General features: G+C 34.9%; 1 protein-coding gene across 2 annotated transcripts in view; it reads left to right on the top strand.

Moving 5' to 3' along the window:
• LOC136846636 (ADAM 17-like protease) overlaps nt 1-22,415 on the top strand; it is a 93,942-nt gene that overhangs the window by 66,287 nt on the left and 5,240 nt on the right. Inside the window, exons 1-11 of one of the 2 annotated variants that reach the window (XM_067117550.1) lie at nt 1,204-1,416; nt 3,004-3,157; nt 6,064-6,164; nt 7,214-7,335; nt 7,567-7,714; nt 8,933-9,159; nt 9,311-9,505; nt 10,142-10,280; nt 15,549-15,784; nt 19,426-19,867; nt 20,153-20,268. In XM_067117550.1, coding sequence (XP_066973651.1) covers nt 1,350-1,416; nt 3,004-3,157; nt 6,064-6,164; nt 7,214-7,335; nt 7,567-7,714; nt 8,933-9,159; nt 9,311-9,505; nt 10,142-10,280; nt 15,549-15,784; nt 19,426-19,867; nt 20,153-20,268 — 1,947 coding nt within the window. In that variant the 5' untranslated portion in view covers nt 1,204-1,349. Of the gene's footprint in view, nt 1-1,203; nt 1,417-3,003; nt 3,158-6,063; nt 6,165-7,213; nt 7,336-7,566; nt 7,715-8,932; nt 9,160-9,310; nt 9,506-10,141; nt 10,281-15,548; nt 15,785-19,425; nt 19,868-20,152; nt 20,269-22,415 lie in introns of those variants that run through there. The other variant, XM_067117551.1, reaches the window with a different exon arrangement.

Raw genomic sequence — 22,415 nt, forward strand, 5'->3', positions numbered from 1 at the left:
TTTGGCTTTGTATGTCATTTCCGTTTTTGCTTTGCAAAACTCCTCTTCTTTTCTCTAGTTTAATGCTAAATAAATTAAACTCTCTCTTACTTTACTTTAATTACTTCTATGTCCTTTGGTTTATCTTTCATATATATATATATATATATATATATATATATATATATATATATATATATATATATATATATATATATATATATATATATATATATATATTCTATATTTGTTTTGTCTTCCTTATTTACTTGTATGTTTTGTTTCCTTATACGTACTACGCATTGAAAATTTTTGGATTATTCTTTATTCTCTCATTACTTCTTTCAGCATCTCCCTTTTTCCATTCCTGTCGTATTCTAGTTTCTTCTAAAGAGTGTTGGAAAATAAAAATGTTTTTCCTATTTTGTTCGCACGTGATTTTTAATATTCTAGATAATTGTCATCATGAATATCTTATATGATTATAATGCTAATGGTCAGAATTTTTTTGTCATCTCTCTTCTTTTCCTTCATTTTCTGTTTTTACTCCTTCAATTTTCCTGGTTTTCCTCTGTTCCTGTTTAATTTTTTTAAGGTTTTCACAGTTCTGAACAAGTTTCGCTCTTTATAAATGCTTTATATAGACTACAGGTTTCCAGCTATCTGATCTTGTTGCTTTCTGTGCTCTCAGTTTTCTAAGGCATTTCTTGATTTTTTTAGGCTAATTTGGTTTTGTCCAGTGGTCTGAATTTTTCTTTAAATTCATCATACAGAATTTGAATGTGGGTTACTGTAACCTTGCGTTTTCGTCCATCTCTGTCATCACCAAGCTTCTTTTGTTAGTTCCAGAATCGTTCGATTTTATTCGCGTGTTACTGCATGTGGTCTTCTAGTATTTGACCACTTCACCTTTGGCTCCTTCATTATTGTCAGTTCTTTCCTTGTTCATTGTACAGATGCGTCACATTTGTATGTACTTTGGTCATTTCATATACATCCACAAAAATTTGTTCTTATGTAGTCATTGTTCGTTTGTTTATTAGTCATTTTTATTATTTAACCAATCACCTTCTTTCCAACGAAGATGCTATATAATTATATAAACTTATTTTTCTACAGAATACATTCTGTGGACTGGAGATTTTTGTTTATCAAAAAGACATTATAAGGAAAACCAAGCCACCGCCAAAACAGAATGAATCCGAACAAGTTGAGACTTATCTTTCCTCTGGCAGCCCAATATGATCAATGTAAACAAAGCGGACGACAAGTGACTCACTGTCAGAATTTTTTGGTTTAAAAACCCAAGTGTCAGGATAATACAAGCACCTTTTTCAAAATAGTGGATTTTACATTCGCCTTCGGGGACTATGGGAGGAATGTCTCTCATCCTGATGCATTTAGTGCTGGCAGTTCTTCCCATAGACTTAACTGGAGGTAAGAGTTTTTGTTCAGAGTTGGGGCCTGGCCTATTTAAGGCTACTTTCAGAGAAACGCTAAGCAAAAAACAATTCCTACTTAGGTATTATCGAGGTTAGGTAGCTTAGCGTGTGGTCTTCAGTAACCTAACCTAAGCAAGGCCCAAGTCTAGGTAGTTTTTGTCCGGTCAAGTAGGCCTAGCTTAAAGATGTGTAGTTTCGTCTCTGCTATCCCAGCTATCCTATCCAGCATAGAGATGAGCCTGTTTTCAGCTTATTTTGATGAAACTGAAGACTACTACCGCGCCCTTCTGGTTCGGTAATTACCAATTTATGTCAAAATGGGCATGTGTTTAGTACCAACCCCTTGAGGATGAACGTAAAAACAAACAATAAATGGTAAATATGATGAACATTAACAAAAGACATAAACTTAAACAAAACTGTAAATAAAAGGTGGTAAATCTTCCTGTCAGCGATTGGTGAAAACCAGGTGGCTGTAGTCTTCAGTTTTACCCTTTTTTTTTTCAGCATATTTGCATCATGTTTGTTATTCAGAAGATGAACCCTATTCATATGGAACAAGCCCAGAGGGGCCACCGACTTGAAATTCAAAACCATTCAAACTTTCAAATAATATTTTTTATTAAAGCTATTTAGTCATAGGCAGATGATTTGAATTATAGACTAGGTCCTCAGCCTTAGTATAGGCTAATATTAAGGCTAGATTAATTGACGAAGTTATTGGTAATACTACAATATAATTGCCTGGGTATCATTCTACAATTCATTCTTTGGAGGGTCCAGGAGGCAAAGCTGCCCCCCAACCCCAGCCAGATCTGGTCATGGTACACTAGGATGGTGTAAGTTAAGGGAAGGTTAGGATGCACCCCTATAGAAAAACATGTCTGATCTGATTTTAAGCAGGCCGCAACCCATGGAAATAGGCCTGACGGGTGCAGCCCTTTTGTCCTTTTACCAAATCATCTGCCTGAACAGCTTTACAAATAAAAATAATATGTCAAGACTCAAATTCCACATTTTATGAATATATCTAGGGTACCCATAATGTCAGTAAGGATAGCAACACAAGGGGGATCAAAATGGCAGTTCCATACCTACTGTCAAAAAGGATGCCATAGTAAGTAATTGTCAACACAGTAAACCATGACTGTAGGACCATAATGTCCTGTCCTGAAGCTCAGACCAAAGTACCTTCATCTTTCATACCTATACTGGGACCAGTGGTGGGAGAGAGCAGACCCCGGGCTGGATCACAACAAGTCTAAACGCGGAGTATGTTTCCCTATAGTGTATTGTTAGTACATATGAAAATTAAGTAAATATGGTTACTCTTTGCATTTTTTATATACGTAGTTGGAATATGATGATAGAAAACCCACATCTCAGTTTCAATAAAAGTTTATAGGGTAAAATTATGGTATTTTTAACAAAGGTTATCATGATGCTGATGCAAGATATTTTCATTTCTGGATGTTTCCTTTAAATGGATCAGTTTTTACTAGTTATGTTGTCAAGTATTTCCTTTTGTCTTGAAACTGTGACCTGAAATGCACCAAATTTTATATTTTCTTTCATATTTCAGGACTATTTTGGTCTCCTCCTTATCATCCAAATTTACGATATTATGAAGTTATTGATTCTTCTGCATTCAAGCATCACATAGTCAAACGTGGAACAAAGGAGAGTAACCATCGTTTTAATAAAATAAAGGAAGTGCAATTTAATGCGCTTGGAAGGTAGGTTTCTCAAAAAATATTGAAGTGCTGGATATAAATTTTTCATTACCCATCACTTTTAACATTGCCTTTTTGTGCATATCTGCAAATTCCAAACAGACTAATTCATTGAAAAAGCAAAAAGAACAGGACCTACTTTTCCTGGCAGAGAGATTTTGTATTTCATAGTTGTTTCTTTTCCATTTGCTGTCAAATGTTAGAGTTGAAAGGTGCTGTTCAGTCTAGCATTTGTTTAAGTTTTGTGTGTTCTTTTTCCATGCGTATGGATTTTGTTACAGCATAATTTTTTTTATTATATTTCTGGGTTTGGGTATTAGTTTTAGTGCTAATGGCAGTCTAGTATTGGCCAGTTAGTTTGTTTTTTAGTCCTTTTATTTTTAGTTCATCATTGACCATGATTGTTGTATATCAGTGTTAAGTAACAGTGAAGAGTGGTAGGATCAAATGTTAGTGTTATGTATTTAGGATAAGTGTGTAGTAATAGGTATTTAGGTTCAGGTGCTGAGTTGTAAGTGTTTTGGAATTCTACACCCTTGTCTCGTTCTTTAAGATCTTTTTTTTTTTTCAACTGTTTAAAAGTTTAGTGCTGTCTGTTTTTCTTTATATTTTCAGTGCATAATTTTTTCACATATATAATTATATGGTGATGGGTATTTTCTTTTTTCCTTGTAGAATATTTTAAGTTTTCCAACTTTCTTTGTATTGGTTTTTAAAGTTGCTTTCTATTATCACCATTATATTATTACCTTTTGTAGTTTGTGGTTGTCTGTAATGCACTATGTTATTGTGACTTTTTCATTGCTTGAGTTATCTGCAACACTTGCATAGCATCAGCTTAATTTACTAATTTTTTTTATTATGATAATTTTTTCACCATGTCTGCAGAGGTGTCTTCTTTTGCAAGGTAAATTTTGTGACTCATTTAAGTACAGTTTTAAGAGGTCCTTTTTATTTTTGTAGTAAATTTTGGGGTCAGTTCTGTTCCCTGAATGTATGTGTGAGATTTATCAGCATGGGTCTCCTGCTCGATGAAAGTTTCATATTAGTAGGAAGTGATTTAAAAAATGCACCAGGAGTATCTTTGCTGAAGTCTTCTCTTCTTTGAGTTCAGAGTTGTTTGTTTTTAGTGTAGGAACAAGCTCTACTTGCTTAATGGTCAGGTCTGCTTTGGTGAAGGAGTCCCTCTTCTTACAGCACTCTTGTGTAGTTGCCAGAACCCCAGTTTGCTCTTTTTCATATAATGCTTGCTGATTCCAGTACCATTGCAGATCCTGCTTCCTTGACCAACCATTTGGGAGAGGAGGAATATCATGACTGCTTAAAGATTTCCTTTTCTTCGCAGTCCTGAAACTTATGAAGGAAAACCAGGCTCATCGTTTTATTGTGATGCCTTTGCTTCCTTTCTGTCCTTCTCAATCCCATGAGAGGAGGGGCTTTCTCACAACAGTGTAGGTGATCACTACCTCCATACAGTCCTTTTGTTTTTAAGAACCTTTGCCAAAGTTCACAGTCAACTTTAACTTCCTTGGTTTTCCTTGACCCAGCTCCAGCCACATCCCTGCTACCATTGTTTCCAAACCCTCCAGAGGCAACCACTCTGTGGACCCCAGCTGCGCCTATGCCTTCAGCCATTGGGAGCAATAAATATTCTTTGGTTTTCCTAGGATTGGAATGTAGAGTTTGCACAGATGCACAAGCAGGTTATGTTAAGGTAGTTAATTTGTACATGTATTGAAATATTAATTTTATTTTTAAAAATTAAATTCTAGTACAATACTGTACAATTAGTAATGTATAGTAAGAGTATACTGTACTGATGTATTTTCATATACAGTACAGCATGCAGGATCAGTATGATGACTGGACATTTTGATATGCTATGCACCATTGATCTATATAGCAACTTGTCGATTATTCACATTAATACATCCAAGGGGATATGAATACATCTAAAGCACAGAAAAAGAAGTAGACTTGGTTAGCCCAGGCTGTGCTACCTCTAAGCTACCTCAGAATCCTACCATAACTCTGGCTAACCTATGAAAATATATATTGACATAAAAATTTTTTCAGAATCCAAGGAAATCAGCATTATTCATTATTTTACAAGTGTATATTAAACAAAACAGCCAAAAAAATGACAAGTTTGTCAGCAAAGTGTGTCATTTGTCACAATAGCCAAATATACCAAAATTATTTAAAGGGCACATGTAAATGCAATGCTAGCGCACTTCATATTCAACCATACCTGTGCCAAGCTCTATTAGCAGTTTTCTAAAATTCGTTGCATTGTCATATTTTCAAAACAAAAGTTCATCTCTTTAATATCTTGAGGAATGTTACTCCATTTCTGCTTACCTACTGGTCATACTCGTTATAGTTCACGCAACTGACAACAGCAAAGTCTGAATGTTTTATTTGTCTTCCATAGATGTGTTATCTGTACAGTATAATACATTTTTAAAATATGAACACACACACACACATTGTGTCAGTATGTGCCAATATCTTTTGGTTAAGGAGACTGACATTAGTCCTAGAATATACTATGTTTTATTTTGTTAATTTTATGTTATTACTTATCTGTAGTTGATATATTTTCTTGTTGGACTTTATTTGTTGTTCTATGTAGTTTATTATCTGTATTTAAATTTTTTATTCCCAGTCCAGCATACAGCAGTGTCTTTACCGTACATTTTTTACTTACTTTGGAGAGAGAGAGAAACTATTTTTTTTTGGTTAACTTGACCCATTCTTCATTCACAGTTAGTTTATTTATACATAGGCTATATTCATAGTTTTTTTTATTTATAAACATATAAAGTGTTAGCCAGTTACATAAAGTAATTGCCTGCAATTCTTTTGGGAAATATTTTCATGATCTTTTACTTTTTGGTATTTTGCAGGGATTTTCGGTTGATTTTGAACCCAAGGAAAGGACTGCTGCATCCTCTTTTTAAAGCTTATGCCATAGATGGTGTTGGCAATGAAAGAGTAATTCATGTGGGTAAGTTTAGCATGAGTGTTTACATAAGAGTTTATCCATACTATACAGAATATAGCACCATTAGATGACAGTCCACAAAAAATTTTATGCGAACAGGTAATATTGATCCCCTATCTGCCTTTTGCAAGAGGGCAGAGGATATGTAGCGCTTTGAAATGAAGGGAAAAATTTAAGTTCAGCAGGAAATGAATGAAACTCAAATTATTAATTTAGCACTACTTGTTTGATTCAGTGTCACTGATAAATATTGGTACATGTACTCTATTTTACATTAGCTTTAAACTGCTCTTTGTGGTTGTAAAAAAGTAATTACTGTAAACTGACTAACCAAGTGATGCAACCCAGCAGACTGGAAAGGTTATTCTCTCATGAGTTATGTAACTTGGCCAATTTTCTTGCCTGTCTTGATTTTGATCACTATGTTGGTAATTTTATATTTGTTTGTACAACATACTAAATGTTCTGACTCGCTCTTGAGAGATTAACAAAAAACTCTCCCAGTCAGCAGATGACCAATTATTTTGGTTTGTACCATTTTGGCGAGAAATATGAATTTGATAACTTTCAAATGAAGCTTTCAGGGTATTTTGTGGTTGATGAACTAAATATACACTTGTTTTGTTCTCTAATGCAACCTGAGGTTGTTCTCATTTTATTTGTCTGTCCCCGTCTTCAAGTTGATGGCGTCTTGATTTGCACTAATATTTCAAACTGATGCACTCTTTAAATTAGAACCTATTTGATAGTTAAAAGATTACTTATTAGAGTCTCGATCATGGTAAATCTTTGTCATGCTGGATCATTTGGAAACTCAGGGCTGAATGGAAGCCTTTTTTGCATTGCATTCTCAGTTTTGTAAGGAAAGGGCAATTTCATGCTTTTATCTAACATTGGATATGTTACATACATTTTGTAGTTTATAAGAGATTTGCCAAACTTGTCTTTACAAGTGGGCAAAGAACCATAACTTTATTACTGTACCTTTTTTTCTAGTGTACTCTTACTGATATGTTCAGCTAATCAATTATTTGTTTTGGAATGCTCAACAGATCATGAGAATTTCTATGAAGGACGTGTGTTTGGAGAAAAAGTCTCGGAAGTTTCAGCTCACCTTGAAGATGGAATCATGACTGCAACGATACATACAATAGAAAACACGTACCATGTGGAGGTTAGACTTAGTTTGTGTAAATGTTTGATGCCCTTTTGAATGAGGAGTTGGGGATGAGATACCATGTTCTAGTATTTTGCCTTTATTTTGCTGGAATTTGTACTTTTATGTCATCTTGTCTTTTATTTGATAATAACTTTTCTCTAGTCTCTGACAGCACATTAATTAGGGCTCTTATACCTGTAGACATCAGAGCAATACTTTCTTCATTGAATAAATTATTCATTGCAGCCCTCATGGAGACATATCCCTGATGCCAAAGCTGAATCTATGATAGTTTACAGAGGCTCAGATGTAAAATATAGCTGGGAAGATCAGCATCCAACCCTTAAAGGTCGTAGGATGTGTGACTATGTAAAAGAAGGAAATGCAACAACAGGTAAGTGTTAGTGGATATCTTTTGAAAGCTTAAAAACTCCTGAATCATTGTGATAATTTTCACCACTGTGGTAGCATACACTGTATTGTTTGGTTAGTAACTGTATAAACTAAATTTGTAAGTTTATGTAGTTCTTTGTAAAACATTAATTATTTTTTCCTATGAATTAAAAATAAAGGTTTAAATACATTCAAATCCAGTAGATGTACAAAGATATATTTTTGTAATTTTCAACGCCATTGGCTATAAAAACTGGAAGTGTAAGTCTGTTGTAGTTGGGAATGCCTGTAAAACCTAAAACTAACATTTCTGACTTAGGGTTACTAAACATTAAAACTGACAAACAGCCAGGAAGGAATATTTGCCGAGAAATGTGCCACCTCTTATTTTAATGGACTTTGTTGCAAAGTTCAGCCAGATTTGTTTTATTTCTTGAGTATTCATTTGAATTTCCTTGACAGTTATTTGTGATGGCTCAGACAAAACATGAAGAGGGTATATGGATAGTAAAAATGCACAAATGAAGGTGTTTGTCAATGAAATCAGAGCTGTTTGTACTTTTAATGGCTCAAAAGCTTTAATGATGGGGAGTGACTTAGGATGTGTTGTAGCAGGTAGACAGTACAGTACATGCTGCAACTGATGTTCCAAACTTGGTAGATTCATCATCTTCAGCAAATTATTCCTCATATCCTTTCCTTTTTTGGCATCTTTCCTGTAGGGGTAGGCTGTCAGTGCACCTCACGTTGTGTACTGTAGGCAAAACTTAGGGTTTTTTTTTTTTGTATTTTTTGTAGTTTTGCATGTTTTAACAGTATAAGAACATCACAGTTTAAAGCTTTTAGCAGTTTTGCCTCATAAGAACCCTCTGAATTAAACCACAGTTCCAAGAGAGTAGGTTATGAGGTCTGATTCATCCCATGCACTATTGTCTTATTTGTCTAATTATTAAATATTGGAAATTTATGCATTTTACAACTTGCAAAAAAACTAGCTAATTTGTATAAATAGTGGAGCCAGCAACCAAGTTATTTGTAGTGTCATAACTAACTAAGAAGGCAGAAAGACAGGCTGTATCAGAGCTATGTTGGCCTTTAAGAGCAAGATTTGGTAAGCAGGAAATTTACAGGTCTTTGGTGTTGAAGTTCTGTGAAAATGGAGTTGATGCTGTTAGCAAATCTCTCACTTGGCTAAATTTACAATAATAATACTTTTCAGAGAGTGAGGATGCTGAAGAAGACTGGTTAGAAGGCTATGACACTCCTGATGAATCATCTGGAGAGATCCATAATAATGGCTCAAAACGTAGAGTGAAACGTCAGAATGCAGAAGCATATAGTAACTTTAATGGGGATAAAACCCGCTGCCCATTACTTCTGGTTGCAGATTATCGATTTTTCCGCGAGATGGGTGGCTCTAACTACAAAACCACTGTAAATTATCTAGTAAGTTCCATGCAAAGGCATACCGAATGCATAACTTCACTATGAAATTTTTACATGCGGCTCTTTGCTCTTTGTACTTTATTATGTGGAATACCCTGAGTGCTGATATGTAACTTTATTTGTTAAAATTAGATGCAACTACATATTCCAGATTAGTCTAATTGACCGAGTTGACAAGATATATGAAAATACAGTTTGGAAAGATACGGTGGAGAATGGAGGCTTCTCTGGCATGGGTTTCGTCATCAAGAAAATTTTAGTTCATCAAGAATGGCACGTAGTGCAAACAAATCATGTGCATTATAATATGGAGAAAGCTTCTTGGGATGTCCGCAATCTTTTAGAGGTAAGTTGTAGTATAAGCATGTTGTAAAAACAGTACTCTGAAAGTGCACTGATTTTTTTAGCAACCTATTATTGGGTTTCAGGAAAGCTTGGGGAAGTGTTAACAAAAATTAAATGAATAGAAAACTGAAATACGTGTTCATTTTTGTCATTGCTATTGTAAGATGCTTTTAGGGAGAAGGAGAATTGTTTTATCAGTTAAACCTGCAGGTGTTGGGTGTTCTAGACCACAAGTCAGATCCAAGGGATTGCTTATCTCACTATTGTCTGGACAGAGGTATTATACTTTTATTGCAAATATGTGTTAGAATACCAGACATTTCAGATGTGTGGGATTCTTGGGACAATATTCCAAGTTGACTCTGAAAGGATAAACTTCTTACACTATGAACTAAAGTTCAGTGTTGTGTGTGGGTTTATAGTGCATTATTGTTGTTATTAAAAAATTATTCTTGGGTTAGAAGCTAACATTTGGTATCCTTCGGTGTGTTGAAGATGCCTTGGTTTGTAATACAGACTAATAAAAGTGCTTGTGTTTTTTTGTTTGTAAATTGTGCTAAGCATGGGTTTATACATAACGGGGTGCTTCACTAATAAACCTCTGGTAAGCAGTCTTTTGCTGTCTCCTTTTCTTAAGGTCTTTAGCCGAGAGTATTCTCATAAAGATTATTGCTTGGCTCATCTCTTCACGGATATAAAATTTGAAGGGGGAATCCTAGGCCTTGCATATGTAGGGTCCCCTCGCAGAAATTCTGTTGGTGGTATCTGCACTCCAGGTGGGTATTATTATTTATGACCATAAAGCCTGTATCACGTTATGTATTGGATTGTAATATTTCAGATGTTGGCATATTCTGAATTGATGTTGTGCACTGATAGGAAGTTTATTTTAATTCATTCAGCAAGACAGAAATGACAGAGGCCTTTTAGAAATTATATGACCACCGATTATTTCGAAAAGGCACTAAGTAGAGCCAAAGTAATTCAAAAAGTATTTCATTCATCAATAAATTGGACCTCATTACTATCACTATAAATTTTTGGTGGGCATTCATTGGTTGCATGCACTGATTCCTCTTGATATTGCATGTCTTTAATACATCACTCGAGACTCCATTCTATGTACATGCATTGCTTATGAAGGCACTTGGTGCTTGATTTATTGCCTTTTTATCAGGAATGATTTATCACCTTTTTATCATTAAGTTCTTTAGTGCATGAATTATAACTTTATGATTGTTCTAGACACACCCATTCTGTTGTTGGTAAATAAGTACAACTATTTATGGAATGGGGCCTTATGGTTTATTTTCTATAAATTTTCTGGAGTTTAGATTTACGCTAAATTTTATTAAACTCGCACTGTAGTGCATGTGTTAATCTTACTGACTTGTTTTTCTTACATATTAGTGTAGTTTTAGGATGCAATACAAAAAATTTATTTATATAATAAATGCAGTATAGTATAGTCATAATTTGCAATGCCATTTCTGTAATGTTCTTTGGCAGCTGATCAGTTCATGTGAGTGCTATGCTTGTAGGTAAGAATTTTTGCATGTGATGCACTTGAAGGTGGTTGTTAAAACTCAGTACTTTCTTATTAATTTTCATTTTATTAAACTTAATTGTAAAAAAAGTCATTGGTCTTTTCTTATTAATTTTCATTTTATTAAACTTAATTGTAAAAAAGTCATTGCTCTTTCAAGGGAAATACTTTTGTATTTTGTTTCATTACAACCCATCAGTCTTGTATATGCCCACATTAGCAGTCTCAAATGTCCATGGACTTAGCCCATTGTCTAACAGAAAGTAGTAGTATTTTAATGACTTATGCACCACCTGAATCCACAGGTTTGAATCGATCACCTACATTATATTTTGTTAACAGCTTCATCCAGAAGTCTCAAAATTTTCCAGCATTATCACAACCATTACTTCATTACTGTATGTATTTGTTTTGAATATTTGGTATTTTGAAACTGTGTTTTCAGGCACTTACTACTTGATATTAACAATATATATACTATTTTGGTGCTACTTGTGAATTTTGCCACTGTATTAACTATATCTCTGCAGCCTGCAATTGCTACCTTATGATTTTTCTTTAAACTGAATTAGCTATATTTACTGATTCCCTTACATATTCCTATTACTGATTTTTGTCGCTCTGCGCTGTGTATGTTTTGTTTGACGGTATTACTTTTCTGGTTTGTAATTTTTTATGATCTTTGCGTTGTGCTTTTTTTGTTATGCCTTCGCAGATATGTTAAGGCCTTCCATGTAGGGGCTGGTATGCCTTCATATAGCCTCTTGACAGGGACCCACACTACTTCCACAGTCTTACCAAGCCTCCATACAAACTGCTTCAGGAGGCGTTATTGCTGGATCTCACACTAAAGATGCTCTTTCAGCTGGTGTTTGCATCTTTGAGATGGGTTAGCAAAGTTCATTCTTTGTCTGGAAAGGACATCAGTGGGACTGATGTTTGCCCTGACTATGTAGCAGTTAGCCAAATGACAAGTAACCGGAACCTTACCACAAGCACCATGCACCATCCCTTCCCTCTCTTCCGTTACATTTAAATATTTAACAAGGGGAACTTTCTGGTCTGTCCAGTCATGGTTATTCTTCAGTACCTATGAATGACCAGTGATATCAGATGACTCTAGGGACAAAAGCTTTGGACTGTTTCCCTCTGCAGGCCAGTCAAGTGGCCTAATCTTGTTGCTTTTTAACAAACTATGACTGTCCTCTACTTGGACTATTGGTATTTGGTGTTGCAGCCCACTTTTCCTTTTTTTTTTTTTTTTTTTATATGGCAGGTGCAAATACTCCGATTTATATTCTTTGGGACCAATAGTCACAATGAATCAAATGATACCTTTGGGGGAAGATGTGTGGGATCCTCATCTCCCAGTTCTTCATAACTTGTCCTCATTCATGGTAAGCTAGAGACGTAGATTTCTGGAGTCTCCAGTATCCATGTTTCACATGAATGACAAGTGTGATTCTTTGTTAATCTTGAAGAGACTTGCCAGATACAAGTTCCTTAGCTTACACTATGGGTTCTCATTGTGAACAGCGATGTGAGTCATCATCCCAGATGCATTTAGCCTAAGTACTGTATTTTGGGGCATTAATGAAACAAGCTAAATTTTTAAAATAAAACTAGTGTTTTCATATTCACTTACTTATCATATAGTGTGTTGCTGCGTGAAACATGGGGTAGATGAATGGTACATACCCTTGGGCCAAGATGGTACATTTATCAAAATACTACATAATTCTGTGATTCTAGAGACATTTGAGACAGCAGATGTCGGTATATGTGATTGATGGGGTTGTATAAAAAATTTGATCATAAACTTGTTAACAAGCTTTGTCGAAAGAGAATACCCATATTTAGGAGCAAAGACTAGAATAACAATGAAAAGCAAATTAATTATTTAATCTTCATTATCTGAAATTGGGTTACCTGTAATGCCACTTTACCTGGAGGGATTATAAACAAATAAAAATACTATAAGGCATTAATATCAGATGGTGATAAGATAAGATGTGCCAGTTATTACTGTAAAAACTTAAGTACTGTAATTGTTAGTTACACCAGTGCTAAGGTAAAAATCCAGGGAAGTATGTTTCTATCTCATCTCAGATAAACACTGGTGACGATGACACTTAATTTAACGCCTGTTATTCTTATTGCCATGGGTGGCAAACACCCCAGCCCCTTGCATCAATAATTAAAACATTAACAAATTAAGGAAAATCCTATGGAAATTGTATGGAGAGCAAATATTTATCAACATTCTTTTACTCCAGTCATGTTTCCTTGCTACTGTAGAAGAATAAAGAAATGGACAAGTGAAAATGAGAGAGAGAGAAAAAAAATGTTTTACTCCAGCTTGCTCAAAGATGATGGTGCAAATGAAGAATTATTATTGGGTAAAAAAACTACAGATACACATACCAATTACTTGATGTAGTAACAGCAAAAAAGTTAGTCACACAGAAGATTACACACAAAGTAATAATAAAATAGATAATACAATGTAACAATAAAAACAAAACCTCTTAATTGTCATGCTTGCCCCCTCCAAACCCATCACATGAGAATCAGAGGGGGAAGGAATCCCTTTTCCCATCTACTGTGGGTTTAAACGAGAACATCTTGTAACAATCAGGAAAGAATTGGGAAGAAGCTAAAGCCTGGAAATGGACAAAAGAAATACAAGAAATGAGAAGAGGCAATGAAGAACAAGTGAACAGAAAGATTGAGATTTATTATATTTCTTGTCATGTGGATTTGGTTTGGCTCTTTGTCCTCTTGTTACTTACTATTATTCAAACAGACTTTTCCTTTGAACTTTGCTAAGGTAAGTATGTGTAGTAATTGAGATTACAATAATTGTGTTTTGTGGTATACAACTTTTCTAATTTTCATGAGTATGAAATTATGTTAAAATTCTCTTTCTTACTTGTGTATCATCTGTATAATAATTTTGTGTGCTGTTTCTGTAATTTGTAAAAACATATTTTTCCTGAAATGTACAAAGTAAGTGTGTGCATTAAATAGGTTGTTTAATTTTTTATGCATTTGGGTGGTTTTTCAAGTGAAGTAAAAATATACAAAAATTCTCTCTCTCACGCACATATCTAGAATAGGATTTTTGTGTCATGGATCTTATTTGCAAACTCATTTCTGGTTTTTGAAATATATTACAGTAATACGCTTACTTTGTGGTATAATGTGTGAAAGGGGACTGCATTGTCTTTTATTGTATTACCCAATTTGTATGGTTATGCACAGAAATAACAGCATGATATCAATATAACTAAGCAGTCTACCTACAGTGGAACAAAAGATTACAAAGAAGGCTCTGTTTTTACAAACAACTAAATTTAAAGGGATATATAACCGTTTTAATGTATACATAGGTCCTTCAGTTTGAGGTAGCCCTGCATATGAGGCACAGCTCTCCAGGATTAACTTGGGTACTTTATGACACAAGGAGAGGAATGACTAAGATTTGTTAGTTTCTCTTTTAAATCTCCTTTGAACTTTATGTGCTGAATGTGGTCATGTGTATAGACTTTGGCTTAAATTAATATTGTTTTCCTTTTCCTTATTATTGCAGATTTTAAGATATTTCTGAAAACTATATTTTTACATCTTGGTATTATACAGTACTACTAAGAGATGAATTAGTCCTATCAGAATGGGTTAACGTAAAGCACTTTTGTGCACTCCTCTGAAAACTCACATGACTGATTGGTCCTATAGTAAAATAACAAGATATACAAAAAGTATTTTTCCAGAAATCTTAATCTGTTTTATTAAAAATAACAAGATAAAGTAATATTGACCTCCATCTCTACATAAGATGTTTGTAGGCGATTTAAGAAAAACTAAAGAACCTCGGTAATCCTTGTGAATGGCCTATGCCTTAGTTACTAACTGGCATAAGGCAACTGAGTATGGCTCCTTAAATGATCCAGAAGCTGCAAATGGGGGAAAAAATACTCATGTCAGTTAGAGAACGTAAGCAGCATATTCCTTAATCGTGTAGTTTTTCAAACCACAGTGATTACGTAAACCACTTCAACTGCAGTTTCATTGATAGTACTGAAATAACCCTCAGATTTACAAAGCATTATATTAACAAGTTTCTGTAAATATTAACAATTAAATTATAGTAATCAGTACAGACTAATCCATTTCAGTAGCCATACAGTATGTAGAGAGCAAAGTGTTAAATAAATACTAATGCCAGCATGAGGCATTACTGATTAGTCACTTTCTAGTAAAGCTCTCATTCTGTTTTTTCAGTGTGTTTAAATCAAATTACTGTACAGGTTTTGATGATGTTTTATCATTTGAAATGTAAGATTCTGATAATCATACATTACATTATCTTTTGCTTTTTGGTGATATCTAGAATTAGATATTTATTCAATACCTAAGCTGGAATGGTTGTTCTAGGTTGCTTTCACAGTACCACTTCATGCACACTCAGGTGTTTACAACTATTTTTTTTTTTCAGAATATTTCAAGAATGGTCATACCCTGTATCTGAATTCAGGTCTCAGTTCATCAAGGAACCATTATGGACAAAGGGTCATTACTCGTGAAGCTGATCTTGTAACGGCACATGAATTTGGACACAACTGGGGATCAGAGCATGACCCTGATCGTCCAGAATGTAGTCCAAGTGCCAGCCAAGGAGGTTCTTACCTTATGTATACATATTCAGTATCTGGATATGACATCAATAACAAAGTAAGTATTATTTTTATGATCATATAGATTTACATTCATCACTGACATGTTTACATTGTATTTTCAGTTTATGGGCTTAGGTGTGCATTGGGTTCTTTCTGCCTTCTTCTCTCTTGTGAACTTCTCATCTTCTAGGTCTACATCTGTGCCCTTTCCTGCCTTCCTTCTGATCTTCATCCTCTTAACTCCATTATTGCTTTTTTGACTAATGGCTCTTCCATTTTCATTAAATTCCCCATTAGTTCTGCTTGGGCCTAGCCTATGAGAGCTAAGAAGTGTTATGCAGTGGTGTAGTTAAAATATTCAGAATAATTAAGAATCAGTCTTTTTCCTCCTCAGGACAATGTGTATTTCAGCAGCTTTTTCATACATAATCTTCCCACTGCACTCAATGCAGGAATCTAAGTGTTTTGTAGCATTACCTCTTAAGAATCTATTCACTTTTCTTGGTAAGTGCCCATTTCCCCTATAGAGAAGTATAAACCTTAAGTGCACAAAAGATGGTTGAAACAACAAACCATTAAGTTATATCTATAATGAAGAGATAAACATGCAATAGTGTTAAATATTTGGGTATAATTTTTGACCAACATTTAAATTGCTGAAAGATCATGCCAAATATATCAAAGCCAAAGGATCTAAAGCCCTTACTTTATTAAAGAAAATCTCACACACCAAATGGGCAGGACGAGACACAATGTTAATGTTATACAATGCAACAGTGTCACAATAAATTATAGCTGTCCAATTTATTCAACTGTTCTAGAAACAATCTATAAATCTCTAGATGCTTTACATCACGAGGAGCACGTGATATGTACATGGGTGGAGCCTTTTCCGCTCATCTCCTCCAACTGTTCTCAGTTCCAGCAGAGGCAGGCCAACTGCCTCCAAATATTAGAGATCTAATTACTTTAGGAAGAGGCTTATCCCTTCAAGCAGGCACATCTCCTGCATCAAATAAATTTTTCAATCAAAATACAAACATAACCCAAATCAAAAACTCATTTACTAAGAAACTAGTCATCTATTGAATTTATGATAACATGATACCAAATTTTTACCCAAGAAATAAATCTGTCACACCCATGGACACTAAAAAGGGCAAAATATGCATATTTAACATATCTTTCAAAGAAATATGTCCAACAGAAATGTACCATCAACATGCCATGGAACACATAAGACGGAAGGGTAACCTTCATAATCTACACAGATGGATCCAAAATGAAGCTGGAGTGGGCTCATCAGCCCATTCAAGTGATAAACTATCCAAATGGGCCTTCCTCTAATATCACAGTATTTACAGCTGAATTAACAGCCATACAATTGGCTCAAGATTATAACAAAAAGAATTCCTTCCAACACTCATATTGAGCGACTCAAGAAGTGCGCAATTGGAAGCTAACAGGATCATTTAAATCAAATAATCACCTTGTCCAAAAATATCCAACGGGAAATACATCAGTTAATTACAAACGGCCTTCAAATTCAAATTTGTTGATCCCAGCCCATGTAGGCATTGAGGGTACGAGAAAGCAGATAAAGCTGCTAAATTGGCTTGTACAACCCCAACTACTATAGAAAGCCCCCATATCAGACTGCTAGCATCAGTTAAAACTTAATTTATAGGGATTGGCAAATGATTGGACAAATATACCCTCAAAAAAACTAAAACAAATTAAGAACGAAGTTAAACAGTGGCATTCTTCCACCCAAAAGCAAAAGAATTAATGAGGTTATTTTAACAAGACTCAGAATAGGACACTCAGACTCACATGGTCATCTGATGTCAATCAAGACACAAACCCAATAACTTGTGAAAGATGTAACACCCAACAACAGTCAAAACATATCTTGATTGACCTGTTCCAGATGGCATCAGTGAAAGAAAGACTTATTTACAAATAAATCAATAAAGGATATTCTAGCAGAAGGCATAATTTTCAATTAATAATATCATTCTCTTTTTAAACAAAAATTAAATTGATAAGTAAAATATAATCTTCCCCTCTTTTTCCCCTCATATTTTTTTCTTCCCTTGATTTTTTTTTTCTCCCTCCTTTTTTATTTTATTTATTTATTTATTTAACTACTTCATTTTTTATGTACTCTTCCCCCCCTTCTTTTCCCAGCCCGAGAAGAACCTTAAAAGAGTTCAGAGGTCTGGTTAAACAAATCATTTATAACTAACTAACTAAGTGCATGTCAGGATTTATTCTACCAATTGAATACAGTAATTGTATTTATTAGGCCGCCAGTCTATTTTCACATCACCGAGGTGACATCATAAAGAATGCACAAAAGCAAATGGTAATTTTATAAAAACATTAGGGAAGTGATGAAATGTGCCAAGTACTATAGCCTAGATAGTGAAACAGAGCATGAAGTGATAAGAGAGAACATCTGTACAACACGCAGATTGTGCTGATAAAGCCATGTAAACAGGGAGTGGCATCAGTGTTAGGATAGCCCAGAAAATTGTGAAAGAAATATCCATGGGTAGAAAGGCAGGAAAATACCTGTCAGTAGAAGGCTGGATCAGTATGAACATCAGAAGCAGAAGAGGTAACACTGGACGGACCATTTTTGTTACATCGTGAATAGGAGATATTAAGTAGATCATTTTAGTAATTTACCAGAAGCTGGAGGAGGCCTGGATGTACTACTGAATGAACTAAAGGTTTTAGTAAGAGAATTGTTAGTAAAGATACTTTGGAGATGGAAAACACTGGGCTGTAATGGAATCACTGAAGGGGTTATTTTAGCTGAAAATGTCATGACACCTTGCAAATAAAGTCGACTGTTTTGCAGAATATGGAATGAGAAAACAAGGCCTGATGATTGGGAATTGGGTGTCAAAACAAATAAAGACAACTGACTGATTGTGGTAATCACAGAGGTATTGCACTTATATGAGCCATGAAGAAAGTATTCGGCGTGCTCATTCTCAGTACCCTGTAAAAGGAAATTGATAAAATGCTTAGAGATGGAAAAGCTTGTTTGAGAAAAGGCAGGAGTTACACAGATCTAAAGCCCACGAGTGGTATTCTGCCAGAACTTCGTCTCTTTGTTCAACTTGATTTCACCACTATATCTCATTGGCCAGACCTCTGACAGTTAAGTTTTAACAAAGTGGTTTGATTAAATTGTCTGATGATAAAAGTAATGATAACCATTGTGTCTGTTTCGGTATCCCATTCCTATTGGCATACCCCATACTTTGCAGCTTTTTTCATGTTCTCTATAACTAACCGTTTTCACCTTCCGCCTTTTTTATTGTATAGTTGATGACATCTTCACTTTAAGTCTTATGTTTTTATTCTTTTTGTTTGTTTTCTCTCTCCCACCATCTGCTGAGCATATAGAAGTCTCCATTGTGTTACACATGCCATACTTTTTGTTATGTGTGTATAGTTCTCATCATAAAACCAATCTTCTTTTCCACCTATGTTGTTAGTTTGTGGACTTCTTGAAAGAACTGTCCAGCATCATTTAGGCATGACTGGATGGCCTTGGTTTTATGTTCTTATAAATGCTATTTAGCATCAGCATTATGTAGCTTTAATACTGTATTTCCCATTAATGTATTCTTCACAGTATTTTGATCTTGATTCTTGTTTGCATTTTTTGCCTTTCAGAGATTTTCCCCATGCAGTCTGAGAGCAATTCGTGCAGTTTTACTTGCCAAATCCTCTAGATGTTTTACTGAGCCAGAGGAGTCTTATTGTGGAAACCAGAGAGTGGAAGGTCAGGAAGAATGCGATGCTGGTCTTGTAGGGCAGGATGATATTGACGTTTGCTGCGATAAACACTGCAAACTGAGACCCAGAGCTAATTGTAGTGACCGCAATTCTCCATGTTGCCTGAACTGCAATTTCATGAAAAAGGGTATAAGATGTAGAGAGCAGCAGCCAGCAACCTGCGAGAACGAATCAAAATGTGAAGGTGAATCTGCTGAATGTCCAAAAGCAAAGCCCATGGAAGATGGTACTCCCTGCATTGAAAAAGGTCAATGTTATCAAGGAACTTGCCGACCTTATTGTGAAACTCAGAACATGCAAAGCTGCATGTGTGATACAAGTATGTTATTGTTTTAAATTTTTGTTTTACTAGTGTATATATTTTTTTTTTACTAGTGTATACAGTATATCAGACAAGCAGTAATAAGCACTGCATCTGATTTCAGTTTTGGATAAATGCTACAAGTTCCTGTAGTTATATTTTAAATTAATATTAGTGGTAAAGTAAAATTATCCTTTTCCTCTGTAGTTTCAGTTTTGACATTCTTGGACACCTGAAATTATGCCCGTAATGCAAATTGAAACTTTCCAAAGCAGGATTTTGAAAAAAAACAATTTTTTACAGTCGAGGATGCTTGCAAGAGATGCTGCCGCAAAAATCTTAATGACACCTGTTTTCCTGTGATGCCTGTTGACATTCTCCCTGATGGGACCCCATGCATTCATGGCTTTTGCAACAAGGTAAGCTTCATGTTAGAATTATGAGAATTATGAGATGTTAAAGTTTCTGTTACTTGGTTTGCTTCTTTGTTCTGAAACACTTATCCAGTCTTTCATTCTGACTGCACACCTTCAGGTTAAGTAGCAGAATTTTGTCCTCAATTCCTTTTGTCCTTTTAGGTTGTTTCATATTTGTGAAATGTGAGTAACTTACCAGTGTTTGGGATTTCATTACTGTAAGGATGCTTATAACTCTGCAATTTAATAGCACGTCAGTATATTTGTAATTATCATATTCCATCAGTTGACAATTTAGTTAAGGTCTTGGATAATAATAGGGCACTTATAATGCCAGTGAGTCTTGGATATTTATTATGTTGGGAGGCAAGTCGTGATTGAAAACACTGCACTTAAGGTATACTGTGCCTGAATGCACGGGATCAGGATCAAAATTTACACAGACAGGGAACAGCTGCCTAAGTTTGAATGAACATTCCAACCATGGGAAGTCAGATGGCAGTAACATTCCAACCATGGGAAGTCAGATGGCAGTAAGTTGACTTGTGTGAGAAGAGGACTGTGAGGATATTTTGATTTAAGAGAAAAATTGATGACATTAAAGCATAACAGGCCAGTAAATGGAGCCTCAGGAAGCAGTTAAACCTGCATCTTGTGGTGAAAGAACAGGTTACAGAAGCCCATCTGGTTTTGGTAGCCTTACCTTGGTCCATAATAGTAGTAGCCATTTAGAAGGTAATACTTCTGCTACATCTTAAACAAGGGGGAATAGGTACAATTTAGCCCCGAGACTTTTCTGTGCCATATTTTCAAGAGCCAAATAAATGAATATGGGGTTGAAATGAAACATTTTGACGAGACTGATTTATGTAACTGAAAATTAAAAACACAAAATTCTTATTCAGATATAAATTGTAATATTGTATAATCTTGTCCTTTATGGATATAATGAAGAGCATCGATGAAGTTTCATTTGGTTGGATGTAACATTCATATTACTACACATCAAAGGCTTCACCTGAATGGTTCTATGGTATTTAGAAATTTGACTAATTTCATTTTGCTTTTGTGGAATGTTCTATTCATTGCTTATCCATCTGGTAGTTATGCAGTTCCACCTTGATACATATTTTCTATGCATGTTAATGGTAATGCTTGCACGATCACATCTGCCCAACTCTGTCTCTTGCCTCAACTTTTTTCATCTCCATCTTTGCAAGAACTGCAGATGGAAAATTGGTATATATGTACTTGTTAACACCAGTTTCCATTTCCAAAGTATGAATGCCTTCCATATATTTTCAATATTCGTGGCATTGGCAAAACTTTACATAGGTTTTTAATTGACTCACTTTGTTCAATTAACGCACAATAGATATCCCTTGAGGCAAAGTAATAGAACAGTGCTGAACTACCAATGCTGAATAGAGAGCACTGAACTCGACCTTCCCATTTCACAGTTCTTGAGTTACTCTTAGACATCTAAACAATGGACAGAGAAAGGATTGAGGCCTTCCTGGGGTGCAAATACAATATTCACATGGATGGATGGATTAGGAACTTCAGGGACAAGCCCGAGCACTGGGACCTGTTAATATATTCAGGTAGTCACTATGTAGGGCCTTTTATTTGGAATTCATTTGTCTATTAAGATCAGTTACCCACAGGTTATCAAGCCTCCTGTAGCAAACAGTTATTGCATTTGGCTAATTTTCATAAACATTATCTGTAATTATGATGTAACTGAACCTCATGGTTAGTTTACAAGGCTGTAAGAGTACCAATTTAGTAATTTGAATTGTAATGAAACAGTAATAAAAATTAAGGTCAACTTTTACTCTTAATAGATGACATTAGTAACTATAGTTATGTATACAAGTTACCATGTATTACCTGCAGACGAGGCTACTGAATGAAATAAATTTTGTCGATTCTTTACATGTACCTAAAGTATGACTGGTGAGTGATGATGAATATGACATTGATAATTAGGATTTGATGACTGTTTTTCATTAGTTTTAATGATTTCTTTGATTTGTCCTTGACCTTTGGTGTGTATTTCAATGGCATCCAGTACAGATAAAACTCCTTAAGTGCAAGTCTTTTGCATTGTTTCTTACTTTTTGAAACGTCTGTATATTTAGGGCTCA

Source organism: Macrobrachium rosenbergii, chromosome 15, assembly GCF_040412425.1.
Source record: "Macrobrachium rosenbergii isolate ZJJX-2024 chromosome 15, ASM4041242v1, whole genome shotgun sequence".
Taxonomy (NCBI): domain Eukaryota; kingdom Metazoa; phylum Arthropoda; class Malacostraca; order Decapoda; family Palaemonidae; genus Macrobrachium; species Macrobrachium rosenbergii.